At 43.1% G+C, this 15,589-nt stretch overlaps 1 protein-coding gene across 3 annotated transcripts in view; it reads left to right on the top strand.

The window, feature by feature from the left end:
* LOC121272372 overlaps positions 1–14,384 on the top strand; it is a 131,842-nt gene extending 117,458 nt beyond the window's left edge. For 2 of the 3 annotated variants that reach the window (XM_041179020.1, XM_041179026.1), the window contains exon 11: positions 6,577–7,685. In XM_041179020.1, the coding sequence (XP_041034954.1) occupies positions 6,577–6,941 (365 nt within the window). In that variant the 3' untranslated portion in view covers positions 6,942–7,685. Of the gene's footprint in view, positions 1–6,576; positions 7,686–13,333 lie in introns of those variants that run through there. The other variant, XM_041179034.1, reaches the window with a different exon arrangement.
* The last annotated feature ends 1,205 nt before the right edge of the window (positions 14,385–15,589 follow it).

Consider the following 15,589-nt stretch of genomic DNA (forward strand, 5'->3'; position numbering starts at 1 on the left):
ATCTCCAACATTTTCTGGTATTGACAAAAAGGCCACAGACTCAAAACAGTAACTCTGTTTCTCTTGCCAGGGATGCCGCCTGACCTGCTAAGCATTTCCAACATTTTCTGTCCTTATTTCAGAATCTAGATGAAAGCTTCACCGCTTTTGATAGCTGTTTCTGACTCAAAAGAAAACAAAGACGAAAGAACTTATATCAATACATAGCACCTTTAGCCATCTCAAAGTACTTCAGAGCCAACATAGCTCTTTTGAAATATAATTACTGTTGTGAGAGAGGCAAACCCAGCAGCTGTGATTACCCAATTATAGAGCAATTGGATATGCTGGAGGGAAGAATATTTCACTTCAAGGCTTCCTGAGTGATACAGTTGAATCTGATTTTGTATGGGTTTTTAAAGAATCACTGTGGTTCTCTTGGAGCACATTCAGGCACAATCCCTGGCAAATCAGCATTCCCACAATGTCAGTGCTTTTACAGTGATAAAGATTGAGAGACGCATATTGGCCAGGACATCTGGAGAATTCTCCTGCTTTTCTTCAAATAGTGCCTTGCGATCCATTTCAAGGGCCTCATTTTAATGTCTCATCTGAAAGACAATGCAGCACTCCCTCATTACTGGCACTAAAGTGTTAAGCTACAATACTCACTTCTGCAGTGGGGATCAAAGTCAATGAGTAATCATTGCTCTTCATTGGTCTTGGTTTGTTTTGCTGGGCTGGTTTTGCCTTGTTTCTTTCTTTATCCCTTCATGCTGCATTCAGATGGTTGCTATGTCACCATTCACGCCTCGCATTTTAGTTTCACCACTCTTTTCAGTTTCTGCATCATTAAATCTTTTGTTATCATGGCCAGGATTTTCCGGCCCTGGCGTGGCGAGCTCCACCGCGGTGGATGCGGTAGGCCATTCAAAAGTCCGTTTACTTCGGTGGGACAAGAAGATCCCAGCGGTGGGAGGGGCCGGAAAATTCCGGCCATAATCTCTCAGCCCTCCACCCTTTCACAGACCTTCCCTTTTGTCCTGAACAAAAACAAAAATACCTGGAAAAACTCAGCAGGTCTGGCAGCATCTGCGAAGAGGAATACAGTTAACGTTTTGAGTCCGTATGTCTCTTCAACAGAACTAAAGAAAAATAGAAAAGAGGTGAAGTATAAGCTGGCTTAAGGTGGGGGGGGGGGAGGGTGGGACAAGAAGGGCAGGCCTTCCTGTCCCCGTCTCTTTCCGCCAGCTTAAAAACTTTTCCATATCTATCTTTCTTCAGCTCTGACGAAAAATCATTTGGACCTGAAATGTTAACTCTGTCTCCGCCCATGCTGCCTGGCCTACTGAGTGTTTCCAGCAATCTTTTTTTAATCTCAGATTTCCAGCATTTGCAGTATTTTGCTTTTCTGAAGTACTCATACTATTGGTTCTAAATGACATGAGTTTGAATTGTTTCAATGGAGCTCCTGTTAGATGAGTCAAGAACGCAAAATGAATTTTATTGATGCTACTGGCGCTCTTGCCTTTGTGGGTTCAAGCCTCGTTCTGGGGATGTCAGCACAAAAATCTAGGCTAATACCCTAATGCAGTACTGAGGGAACGCGGCACTGTTGCAGATAGTGAATTTTGGATATCTTAAACTGAGCCTTGTCTGCCCTATCAGGTACTTGAAGAAGATCACAGGAATTCCCCCGGAAACCAGCTATTCCTCAGTTGACATCACAAAAAACAGATTATCTGGTGTAATCACATTGCTGTTTGTGAGAGTTTGCTGAGTGCAAATTGGCTGCTGTGTTTCCTACCTGACAGCAGAGTTTACACTTCAAAAGTACTTTGCTGGCTGTAAAGCGCTCTGGGAGGCGTTGAGGTAGTGAAGATTGCTTTTTAAATGCAATTTTTTTCTTTCCAAACGAGCAGTCTTGCTGTGGGCTTTTGAAAAGTGCTGTAACATTTCGTGGCCTCTCAAAAGAATTTTGTTCGGGTGTTGGTGGAGAGTGGAATCGTGTTCTGTATACATTTTTCACCGTTTATATTATTAGACACAGGAATATATCTTTGCTGCATTTCATTTCCGTGCTCTGATGATAAAGCCTTCAAAAGTGTTAAATGACGGTCTATAAATTTCAGCCTTTCATTCTGTTGTTGCTGAGTTCACATTAGTAGCCTAACAACCAGGTAAATGTTATGTTTATTTATTCCCATGGGATTCCACTGTTGTGATAGTATTAAAAACGTAATTATTGTGTATGGACCTAATCTTAGGACATTGTTTAAAAAAAGCCTGAAGACAAAGCACACACAAGCTTGAGTACAGCACTTAAGGCTGTGGGTATACAGGTGTTGTGCGGATGAGGAGCTTGCAGTACAAGGAATTTCTGATTCATGCAGCTCAACCTGATTTTGCCCAATAAGTGTGCAAAGGACTGGCAGGCCAACGAGACACTCACTGGGCACTTTCACGATTGAGCCTCGCTGAACGTGGAAAACAGGGAGTTTACATTAGCAATTGGGGTGGGCCGTCCACCCACCTCAACCCCCACCCCCCCGTACGAGCATAAAATAGGGCGTGATAATAATCACGCCAGTCTCTCAAATTACAGCAGGGGAGCGGACGCGGGCCCGCCAGTTCGAAATTACTGATGAACACGCTATTGAGCTGGGTTTAAGTTTGTAGCCGTGACCGACTTTCTGTTCGTGGTCTGCTGCACCGCAACCCGATTAGGCGCGGAGCCCCCACCCCTCTCTCTCCACCCCCCTCCGCACACCCCTCTCTTTCCGCCCTCCTGTCTCTGCACCCCATCTCTCTCTGCACACCCCCACCTCTCACTCCATCCCCCTCTCTCTGCACCCCCACTCTCTGCAGCCCCCCTCTCAACCCCCTCTCTCTCCACCTCCCTCTCTCTCTGCACCCCCTCTCTCTCTCTGCACACCCCCAGTCCCCACCCCCTCTCTCTGCACATCCCCACCACCCCCCCTCTCTCCACCCCCACTCTCTCTCTGCACCCCCTCTCTCTCTCTGCACCCCCCTCCACCCCCCTCTCTCTCTCTGCACCTCCCTCTCTCTCTGCACCCCCCCTCTCTCTCTGCAGCCTCCTATTGGTCTCCCTCCTGCCGGAAGGCCACTAATTGGCCATCCGATGCTTGATCCGATGAGCTGAGGCAATGGTGGCGTGCCCGCCACTCAGTTTCCTTTCCACCTCCCCCCTACCCCCACCCTGTTGAAAAATGTAAAATCCGACCTTGCTTCACTGATTCTCTCAACATCATCAAGGCCTTTGATTTCAACCTTGCCCCGTGTTGCCAGAAACTATGAAGCAACCTGATTGGTGGGTGGCGGGCTGTTAAAATAACAGGAGTCACTTAGCCCCCATCTCATACCACCCTCACCACCACCTCACCCCCATCTCAGACCACCTTCACCCCCACCTCACCCCCATCTCACACCACCTTCACCCCCACCTCACCCCCACCCTTACCTCAGTCTCAGCCCCACCCCCACCCCCATTGATGCCATTCCTTCTATTTTTATCTCCATATTAACCTGCTCCTTTTCTGCAGGACACTCACAGGAAAGAAGTTGAGTCCTTTAAGTATTAAGAATATTCTGCAGAATGAAGAGGACCGACCGGTTCTGCAATTGTAGGCCATGGTTTGAGTGAGGGACCGGAAGGGGGTGGGGTGGTTTTCAGCTGCCTCCACCCGGCTGGCAGAACCTGTCAGGAGCTGCATCTCGGACCAGTGGAGGCTCCGAATATGAAGTTCCGATTTGATTTTTCAGGTTTTGTTTTTGGGGGCCTGCAGAGGCAAGAGTGTCCCCTGTATGCCACCCACCCATCCTCGCAACCCCAGGCCCCAAAGAATATCTTGGGCCTCCCTTGCACTGAGCTACCTAAACCCCACTCTTTCTCCTCTCCCCAGGGGAGACACAACCCACTCGTCCCCACCTCCCCCCATCTGTCCCCTCCCCCCAACCTCCTCCCCAATCCCCACCCCAGGACTCGCAAAATATCCCACTAATTAGTGGGGATCGCCGCCATGCATCCCAAGCAATGACCATTCGTGCTTGCTTGGATCAGCCGGGTCTTCATGCCCCGACCTTGCTAAGAGACGTGCTAAGTCTAATCTATCTGGGAATATGAGGGGTACTTAATGGTATGAAGTAGGTAAACTGCAGAGAATCGTGAGATTTCCTCAGAGATTTTCTCAATCGGGCTCTGTAAGTTTGGCAAGTAAATCATGGATTTTCCCTTTACATCCTCACTCTCTCCCCATAAACATCAGGGAAATAATTCCACATTCTCAACATCTTTGAACCTTTTTTGCTGGCTCTGCATTTAATTTGATTGTATTTAAACAGGTTGTCCTATGCATCCCAACAATTTGGCTTTACTAGTCCAGTCCTGCTGCGCTAATGCATAAAACAGACGTCTTTGGGCTTCCATTTTCAGCTTCAATGAGCTTGATGTGATTGTCAGTTTGGGATAGCGTGGGAAATTTTGTTTATTCTATATTTACGAACATAGAAACAGCACTGGCCAGGAAACCTCCATCGAGCCTGTTGCACAAAATTGTGACACCTTGTGATTTAAGGAATATGAAGCAAGATGGGCGGATGGAGTTAGAGTTCAGATCAGCCGTGGTGAAATCGGGATGGTGAAATGGGCTTGAGGGCCTCCTTCTGATCCTACCTTCTTCAAAGCATTCTAGCTCAATGAACAAATTGCATACCTCATCACCAGTTAGCTCAGTCCATTTAGCAACACGTGACACTTATATGCAGGCTTTGACATGGTTAACCACACCATCCTACCCCAACAGTCTGTGGTCCAGTAAACTGCTCTCACCTGATTCCACTCTTACCTATCCCAACTGTAGCTGAAAAATCTCCTGCAATGGCACAAGGACTCCTACTACTCGTTCCCATGCTGCCCCTTTGCAACACCATCTGAAGACAGTTTTGCTCATTAATTATTTCTCCTCTTTCTGAAGCTCTTGTGTATACAAATCCATGAAGATTTTAGCAGAGAAAAATTAGTGATGTGTTCCCAACCTCTTGTCTTTTTTCAGTTCATTTTTCTTTCTGCAAGGGTGAATTTTGAGGTTGATTCTGGGGAATCCTTTGAACCACATCATTTATTTGACCTGCCACACTGAAAATAAAATTAAACATATGAGCTAATTTTAATCAGTATTATTATTATTTGCCACATTAGAAATATTTATAGATTATGTTTTGGTTGAACAGAGAGTGATGTTAAATAAAATATTTTCTAGCTTCTTAGTGATCTTTAGTCTTAGTGATCTTTGGCCTAGAGGCAGTACAGGAAGGAAAATTTGCAATTTATTTAAAATGTCTGTGGAATCTGTAACTGATGGTGTTTGGAAAGGACTTTTAAGAGTCTGAATCAATTGTGAAGGGATCAATTGTAATTTCCTAGGACAATAAGAAATACTTACTGCAAATGCATCCACTTCTCAAACTGCACACAAATCTGCACCGCAATGCTCTCTCTTGAAATTCTCCAAAATTACAATGAATGGACAGCTTTTTCAAAGCCATGATAAACTCTCCAATGTTCTCACTGGACAACTGATTTCTGGTTCCGAACTGATAGCTTTCTGCAATCTCCAATGACCTGGGGCTGTAGTGCTGCTCCAGCTCAAAATGCAAAATGTCTGACAGCGGCGTGTCCTTTGGCTTTAACGCAGTATGCAAATTCTTAAGCATTTCATACACTTCTGCGCCTGCTTCCGTCAAAACGATCGCCCTTTTCCTCTCCTGTACTGCCTGATTAACAGCTGGATTGTTAGGAACATTGAGGATACTATTAACAGTGAAATACATCTCTAGCCGCTCCGCATCCTGTTGTAGGGTTGCCAAGTTGTGCTATTAGTGATAGAGTTGATCAGCAGACACTTCTTAGGTGGAAACTTTAAGTTTATTTACAATAGGCTCAGCAGCAACTACACGTGTGCTTTCAACTCTAACTCTAACTCCATCTCAATGCTGACTGCTGAGATAGCCCACGCTACTCTCCTTTTGGTTACTACAGATCATGTGATCTTCCCTAACAAGTATTATTCTTAAAGGTACATTGCACACTAAATAAAACCATAATTTCTACACATCCACACCGCAACACTCTTGGTCACAACCATACTCTCCCAGTCACCCGATAATACCTGTTCGTGCAGCCATCTTTGAAGGTTAGTCCACCCACATGGACAAACAGCCTTTCCAACAAGACTGGACTTTTAAAACCAGTCTCAGCAAAAAAAAAGCTCACAGTTCCTCTGCTGATTTGATGGAAACTTTCCAACCAAATTTGTTCAGCTGGAGAATCCAGAATCCAAAATCCTATCTTCATTGTGAGACTGTGATATTTTTGCAGGACAGAAAATGTGTCACATGGAAAGTTGGGTACCAACTGAAGTTAGTTTAATCTGGTTTTGGCTATATATACATACATACACAAGTGGCCACAAGTGTGTGATGTCATGCTATTACACTATGTAGGGCAGCACAATGTCCAGTTTGCTAACCCTGATTACTTTCAGGAAACAGCACTCAATTTTTTTTCTCTTTTTAAAGGACTTGAAATCGTGCAGCACGAGGGAGAGACTGAAAAACCGCCTCCCAAAATCTTCAGACATCGATGGGCCTCTGGGAGCCAATGGTGGGCATTTCTAATGATCCTGCCCCAGGAGCTATACACGGTTACTGTCATCCCAGGAACTCCCTGTTTGACCCAGATGTGGGGTCCATGCAGGCTGCAACCAGTGGTGACTGTGTTGCTTTGTGAGTTTCTACAGAAAATCCTCCGCCATCATCTGCAGGGAGGACCTCCTCTCCCTGGAAGCAGAGATTGTCACTGTGTAAAACATCCTACACACCAATGCAAGACCAGCTCAAAGTTGTCACAATGTATTCATACCTCAGAACTCGGCACTCCCTGAACATCTCCAGTCAAAGTGTTCAGGTGTTAGTCGGACTTTCCCCACTGCTGCAGATATAGGCTGCCCATCTTAATTATTGAACCGAGCCATCCCAGGAACAGTGACCGGGATAACGGCCTCTCAGCTAGACAAGGAGCCATTGATTTGAAACCTGTCCCTTCCCAAGCGCTCTGTGTTTGGGGATTGGCCGGTTGACCTGCCAGTCAAAAAAGTTACCGCCTTCTTAGTTGTTTTCTTCCTTGGCAAAAAACCCCCACTGGACTCATGAGAATGAACCCGTTTCACAACGGTTCACCCAACTCCCTCCCTGGACTCTGTTAACATCCTAGTCTCAAACTGATCTGGTCTGCAAGAACATCTATCTTAAGGAGATGCTTTAACTGCATCTCATTTACATTCCAAGAAAGTGTGTGGGTTGAAGATTCAATCGTCTCTGAACCAAACTTAATATGAATACCTCAGCACAAATTTCACAAGACCCCTCTTAAGATTAAACAGACAAAAACCTGATTGCAAAGCATTTACAGCACAGAAACAGGCCATTCGCCCCAACCGGTCCATGTTTATGCTCCACATGAGGCTCCTCCCACTCTTCTTTGAACACTACAGTATATTCCTTTCTCCATCCTATGCTTATCCGGCTTCCCCTTAATTGCAAAAAGGAAAATTCCTTTTCTTTTTTTTTGTCCATTGTAAAAGAGATCTTTCTATGCTTTGCATTTTGATCATGATACAAACCCTAAATTTGCAGTAATATGTCTCCCAGAGGTTTGAAGCAGCCTTATTGCTGTAATAATCACTTTACAACTTAAAATATGTGTAAAATTGTTTTTTTTTTTAAAATTTTCATCAATGTGAGAGATGGCAGGGAATAGAACGTTGTTTTCTGTTGCGGCTGAAACCAGAAGATCTCACACTTGCAGGTCAGCTAAAGCACGGTTAGGTAAACCTGTCTCTGCCCTATGGCGACAATGCTACAATCCTAACCCCAGGGGGACTGTCTTCAGTACGTCCCTCTAACCCTGTTATACTTTGAGTGTGACTGCCAATTCACTCTGAACTGCGAGTGGGTTTCTGCTGTGCCTTCATGCCCTCAAGAGTATCTGATGGGATGTGGGATCCGGCAGCCGGTCTAGGCTTAAACTCGTTAAAAAAAAAGAGGCTCCAGAAACAGAGCCAGTTAGTTATTAACTGTCTGCAGAGATTCTCCTGATTATCTATCATGACTTCAGAAAGAGAGCCATGGACAGCCTGGAGAAATGGGCAATATTTTACTTCACACCACCCCCATGGAAAAGAAGTCTACAATACTTCATGGTGAAATAGCATTAGAAATTTGAGAATTAGCTCCATGTATTTATAACGGGGTGCCCTGGGTTATTTTCCATACAGCCGAGTATTGAATAAAAGCTAGCTACATGTACATGTCAAAAGGTGGATTACAAACTAATGAAAAATGTATAAAAGCAAAGAACTGCAGATGCTGGAAATCCAAAACAAAAACAAAAATACCTGGAAAAACTCAGCAGGTCTGGCAGTATCGGTGGAGAAGAGCATAGTTGACATTTCGAGTCTGATGCTGCTAGACCTGCTGAGTTTTTCCAGGTATTTTTGTTTTTGTAATGAAAAATGTATAATGTTTTCCTTCGCTCAAATGCAATTGCACATGTTCTTCCTCCACTCTGACTCAACACCCCAAGGCAAGTAACTCACCAAAACCTGTCCACCATTTTCAAGTCAGGAGTGTGATGGAATATTCTCCACTGGCCTGGATGAGTGCAGCTCCAACAACACTTAAGAAGCACGATACCATCCAGGACAAAGCAGCCCATTTGATTGGCATCCCATCCATTACCTTAAATATACACTCCCTCCACCACCGAAGCACAGTGGCAGCAGAGTTTACCATCTACAAGACACACTGCAGAAACTCACCAAGGCTCCTTTGTCAACATCTTCCAAACTTGTGACCTCTACCACCTAGAAGGACAAGGGCAGCGGGTGCAAGGGAACATCACCACCTACAAGTTCCACTCCAAGCCACACACCTGACTTGGAACTGTATTCACTGACACTGGGTCAAAAATCTGGAACTCCCTAACAGCACTGTGGGTGTACCTACACCACATGGATTGCAGTGGTTCAAGAAGACAGCTCACCACCACTACATTTTCAAGGGCAATTGGGGATAGGCAGCAAATGCTGGACCTCCCAGTGATGCCCACATCCCAGGTTGGAATAAAAGAAACAAGCAGCTGTATCTCCGTAATAAAGAAACAAAGAAAGCCTTGCATTTACATAGAAACTTTCATGACCTCAGGATGTCCCAAATAGCTTAACAACTTTTTTTAAGTGTAGTCACTGTTGTAATGGAATGTGGACAGTAAGCTCCCAAAAGCAGCAGTGAAATAAATGACCATGCAATCAGTTTCAGCAATGGTGATTCAGGGAAATCTCAGAGGGATTTCTACACACACTGAGCTGCAGGGGAAGGTTCAGTAGAAATGGTATGATTTCCAGCATGCTATCATGAAGTGAAACCCAACAACAACTTATATTTACATAGCACCTTTAACATAATAAAACATCGCAAGGTGCTTCACAGGAAAGAAGAATTTGACATTGAGGCACATAAGGAGATATTTGGGCAAATGGCTAAAAAGAGGTAGGTTTGAATGAGCTTTGAAAGAAAGAAAGAGAGGTGGGGATGTGGAGAGGTTTAGGGAGGGAATTCCACAGCTTAGGGCCTTGGCAGCTAAAGACACGGCCGTCAATGATGGAGTGATTGAAATTGGGAATGCTCAAGAGGCCAGAATTCGAAGAGTACAGAAAGCTCGGAGGGATATTGGGTTGGAGCAGATTCCAAAGATAAGGAGGGGTGAGGCCATGAAAGTATTTGAAAACAAGGGTGAGAATTTTAAGATTGATGCATTGTTTAACTGGGTCAGTAGATCAGTAAGCATAGGGGTAATGGGCGATCAGAATTTGGTGCAAGTTAGGACATGGGCAGCAGAGTTTTAGAAAAACTTAAGTTTACAGAGTGTAGAATATGGGAGGCTGACCAGGAGTGGATTGGAATAGCCAAGTCCAGAGGTAACAAAGACATGAATGAGGATTTCAGCAGTAGGTGAGCTGAGACAGGGTGGAATTGGGCAATGTTATGGAGGTGGAAATAGATGGTCTTTGTGATGTTCAAATATGTGGTCAGAAGCTCACCTCAGGATCAAGTATGACACCAAGGGTGTTCAACTGTCTCGTTCAGCCTAAAGTAGTTACCGGGGAGGGGGTTGGAGTCGGTAACAGAAACGTAAGATATTGGCTTCGTTTGGTTGTCATTTCTGCTCATCCAGTACTGGCACGTGTACATGTGAAGACAACAACAAAAATAACTTGCATTTATATAGCGCTTTTAATATAGCAAAACATCCCAAGGTGCCTCACAGGAGTGCCATTAAACAAAAATGGTGGGGGCTGGGGGGTGGTATGTGGGCAGATAGCCAAAAAGCTCACTTAAGGGATTGGTTTTAAAGGAGCACCTGAAAGATGGAGTGAGATGGAGAACACCCACTAATTACAGAATTTTTTCATCATCACGGAAGGGTTAATCCACATTGAGGAATGGGCTTGCAGCTACTGTGAGGGAAAAAATTTAATAAAATGTCTCATGTCTTGGCAGTTTTTTCAGTCCTACTTGGACTGCTGACTCTTCCATCACCCAGAGCTGCAATGTCTCTGTAGCATGATCTGTTGTTTCCAGCGTGGCTATCCACACTTGTGGAGGTGCGATAGGGTCACCCAGCATGACTGCTAGAGCAACTGTACCTGGGTTTTGGGATGTGATCATCAGGAGGTGGAAATTCCACCCATCACACTTCTGCAGGAGCAGGCACACTGTGGCATTTTTCTTAGCATGAAGCACAGGCACAATGGGCCGAATGGCCTTCTTTTGTCACTCTATGATTCTATTATAGGAGTAAAGGAACAAATGTAGTCCCTTGAATGTAGTTCCGCCATTTGATGAGATCATGACTGATCTGTATTCTAACTTCATTTACCCACCTTAACTCCATATTCCTGAACACCCTTCACTTAGCATGTTGCTACTTTCACCAATTTAGTGTATTCTGCCTGACCTGTCTTCGTTTTATAATTGCCTTCAGCAATATATCCGGCCTCACTTAGTTTGGTTTGGGATGTGCAACAGCAGCGTATTTGCTGTTGGTAGATATTACTGAGGACCAGCAATCTGACTGGCTGGCCAGCATTATGTAATTGGTTATGAAGTAATAACAGACCAATTGGAGTGTAGGGTAACTAATGGTAGGCCACATTGACCAAGAGTTGATAAGCTCAGGGAGCGCCCATCAATCTAACTGACTTTCCTCGGTTACAACTGACAAGGCAACCTGGGGGAGGATTTCCTCTCTGAGTCATCTATAACAAAATTGAAAGAAAGGGATTACGATTTTATTACACCACACACAAAGGACATCTTAGTATATTACTATTGTTGTTCAGAAACACCTGAGGTCCACTTCTACTGCTACTTTTGCAATAAAGTCTTGTCTGTTGTCTGCATTGTGACCAATTGGCTGCCAGTGAATTATTTTCTTCCTCAATGGGTATAAACCCATTTGTTTTTTTTTCTGTCTGGTTAGCTAGTTTCTACTTTAATTACTCAACAAAGATATTATGCAAATCTTCCTCTGCAGTGTAAATTTTCTCCTTATCATACTCAGGCAAAATAAAATCTACGTAATCACATTGCACCGAAATAAGATTCTACTCAGCCATCCATGCCAGCTGCCTGCATTTTAAGCCGACAGGCAGCATTCTCCTTGTGTTAGCATGTTAGCCCTCACAAGAAAAATCTTTGTTTTCGATAGTATTGGAGATGTTCAGGAGGCCGGACTGTAACCAATTAACATCCAAAGACTTTTTCAGGTTCAACAAAGCTATTTGGATGTTTATCGGTGAGGAAGAATCTGCAAGTTTGTATATGTTCCTGTATTCGGTCTTGGAATGTGAGTACCATTGACAAGTCAGCACTTATTACCCGTCCCTAATTGCCCTTGAGAAGGTGGTGTAGAGCCACCTCTTGAACCGCTGCAGTCCTTGTGGTATAGGTACATCCGCTGTGTTTTCTTATGTAGCAGTTTGATACAATTAATTGCCTTGCTAGGCCATTTCAGAGGGCAGTCAAGAGTCAACCACATTGCTGTGGATCACATATAGGCCAGACTGGGTGTAATGGCAGATTTGCTCCCCTGAAGGACATTAGTGAACCAGATGGGTTTTTACAAGAATCCAGTAGTTTCATGATGATTATTAACTGTGAGACTAGCATTTTATTCCAGATTTATTAATTGAATTTAAATATCCCCATCTGCTGTGGTGGGATTTGAACTTTTGTCACCAGGGCATTTGTCTGGGCCTCTGAATTCCAATCCAGCACAGGAATGTTACCACTATGCCACTGTCCCCCAGGTCTGGTGTTGTAAATCATCAGAAGTTCCAAGTGATTTTTCTGTCCAGCACAAAAAATGACCTGAGAGAATTTAACAATATTTATATGATTACCAACTTTCTAATTTTGGGCCAGACAGACTGCAGCTTTCAGGTGGCTCTTAGGAAAATTTCTAAAATATGAGCTCAACACATGGTGGGGTGGGGTGGGGTGGGGGGACAGTTTTAAAAGTTAGTGCTCCTGGTGTGATACCTCACTGAGTGGCAGGAGAGAGTGGACAATCTAGGCACAGGCTCTAGCCCAGCCAATTTGCAGCACTCCTAAGTTCGCTTTAATAATTTTTAAAAGCCTCGTTTTAAAAAGAGACCAATTTTTCCACTATTTCTCTATCTTAAGCTGTCTAGATTTTGAATTCATTTTCATTAACCTCAGAGCAGGGCAAAGCAAACCGAGAGTGAGGGTGCTGGTTGAGGAGGATGAAATCTAATGGGCCAAAGAACCTTCTTCACCTCAGTCTATTTTCTAAATTAGTGATCAGAACTCAGGCCAGGATCTCATCTCTCGTTCCAACCTTTGCAATTGGCAATTGGCAAGTAATTCCACAGATAGCTGTAAAGAAGAAGTGCCTGACCCTAGTCTCTCAAACTCACAAAAAATTCATATTGTTTCATGCTTGCTTTGCTGTGATGGACATGAGATGAAAAAGTTAAATGATATATTCCACCTCCTCAGTGTGGGGGGGGAGGCTGAACTTGTAAGGAGTGTAGGGTCAGAGACAGGGCTGCAACACGCTGACCCAGTTTCTAAACTCTGAGTGCAGCACTCCACAAGGTATAAAGTATCGTGGAATTAACCCTTAAGCCTATTCAAAGCTCCCACTGTATTAACTACAAGACCATTAATGCTACAATTTTGCATTTGCCAGGCAAAGCTACATCCTCAGTAAAGGTACCCACTGCCTTCAACTCAGGAGCAAGGAGTCCTCCCCACTCTGAAATAAATGACCAAGGCACTGGCAGCAAGAAACAGGGAGAGACAGAGGCATCTGAATGTGAAATTCAAGATCCATTTGAAGAAGAGCACTCCGAAGACTTGGTAACAGAACTAAGTGACTTGAGAAAGGTAGAAGACTCTCAAATGCCCAATTTCAATGATGACGAAGAGGATGAGGAGACATTAGAAATGGATAGCACCATGCAACTCGCAAAACAAATTGAGGTTATCATTAACTTGAAAACAAAAGTGGACAGCAGTGACTGCAGCAGTGAGAAAGACCTGGAACCAATAAATTCAAATGGAGCTCATATCTGAACAAAGGGAAGTTAATTTTAGAAACACAGTACTAGTATCAGTGAATAACAAAATCCAAATTGTTTCCTTGCTTAATTTTCTCCACAAGAAACAGTACTTTGATCAATATTTAACTGATGTAAATATGTTCTGAGCTGAAGCTGTAAACTGAAGCCATGTTGCTGCCAGTGATCACTTTTGACTTTAATGTTGACCCTGGATGACAACTGATGAAAGCTAATCTCAATTTAATTGTGTTGTTGTTCCCATGCAAAAGAGGAAAACACCATGTTAAATATATATCTTGAGTGCCATGATTTGGTTGGAAAATACCCATGTGAAAGGTAAGATAATTCTGATGGGATTACCTTATTGACTGAAGAGAACTTGCATTTATATAGCACCTTTAATGTGTAAAAAATTCCAAGGCGCTTCAAACACAATTTGACATTGAGACATATGAGGAGATATCAGGACAAGTGATCAAAAGCTTGGTCGAAGATGTAGGCTCTGGGACCCTCTTAAAGGAAGGGAGAGTGGTAGAGAGTTGGAGAGGGAGCATAGGGCCCCAGGCACCTGAAGGTGCAGCTACCAATGATGAAATGAGTAAAACTGGGGAGGCGCAAAAGGCTAGAGTTGGAGGAGCAAGAGATCTCAAAAGGTTGTACTGGAAGAGATAAAGAGATAGGGAGGGAGCAAGGCTATGGAGGGATTTTAAAACAAAAATGACGCTGTTGTGATGGGTGAACAGGACATAGTACAAATTAGAATACAGCAGAGTTTTGGATGAGCTCAAGTGTATAGAGGACAGAAGATGGCAGGACAGCAGTGGAATAGGCAAGAATATCAATTGCAGGCTGTAAACTGTATGTTTAATTATGGTATCTCTTCATTGTAGATCTGTTATATAATGACAATGAAATACTATTTAGCAACCATTCATTTCAATTGATCATAATTTTAGTTTATTTCAAATTATCAAAATATCACCCCACAATTAAGGAACTCATAACATTAATGCTAAACACATTATGGACATTAACAGGATCTTTTGGACTTTTTTCTCAGATGGGCGCTATATTGAATAGTCACATCCCCACATGGAGCATTTCACTCAGCTTAGAGATGTCTTATTTAATTAGACTGTGTCAAGTCAATCTCCACTCTTTTGAACCAAAATGACTGTGATGCTTTTTCTGCTGCTTTGAGGTTATGAACATGCGTTTCATATTTCCACGGTGTACTTGGTGCTTTATCATTTTAGTTTTTCATCTTCATCCATATCAGTTCAGTTAATTTTCTGCAGGGTACGGTTGCTTTTGGTCTATAATGTGATTTGATGGTTTAGCATTCTCTTAATCAGCTGTAAAAGCTTTTTCTGCTATTTTCAGAAAGTCAATCTTCACGGTAGGATTATCAATAGAAAACCAATGTTCTGATGTGCATTACAGTATGTGAGTGATTGTGTTATTTTTGTACATTATCATTGCCCTGTTTATTAAAAATATTACTCTCTGTGCAGACAAATAAGGAAAAAATTGCTACCAGTTGCCTCACATTTTGTATCTTATTTTAAAAGCATATGTTGGGTGAAAAATGCAGATGGTTCACAAGAAAAATCACATTTATTCAGGGCATTTTACCAAGTTAAATTTGCTACTTTTTAAATTTTGCATTAAATCACTAAAAATAATGCTTAGCAATTGTCATAAACAAAATCATCACCTGAAAAATGGCTGTAACCTCGAGGTAAGCTTAACTTATATGTTGAATATCTGGCCACACTGATCTGATTCTTGCTGTTGGCATTGACAAGAATTAATAATTTACTTTTACGTAAAACTAATTTCAAATTTTGCAAACTACTCCATTTGATTGCTTGCTAACGATG

This window comes from Carcharodon carcharias, chromosome 2 (genome assembly GCF_017639515.1).
Source record: "Carcharodon carcharias isolate sCarCar2 chromosome 2, sCarCar2.pri, whole genome shotgun sequence".
NCBI classification, from domain to species: Eukaryota; Metazoa; Chordata; class Chondrichthyes; order Lamniformes; family Lamnidae; genus Carcharodon; species Carcharodon carcharias.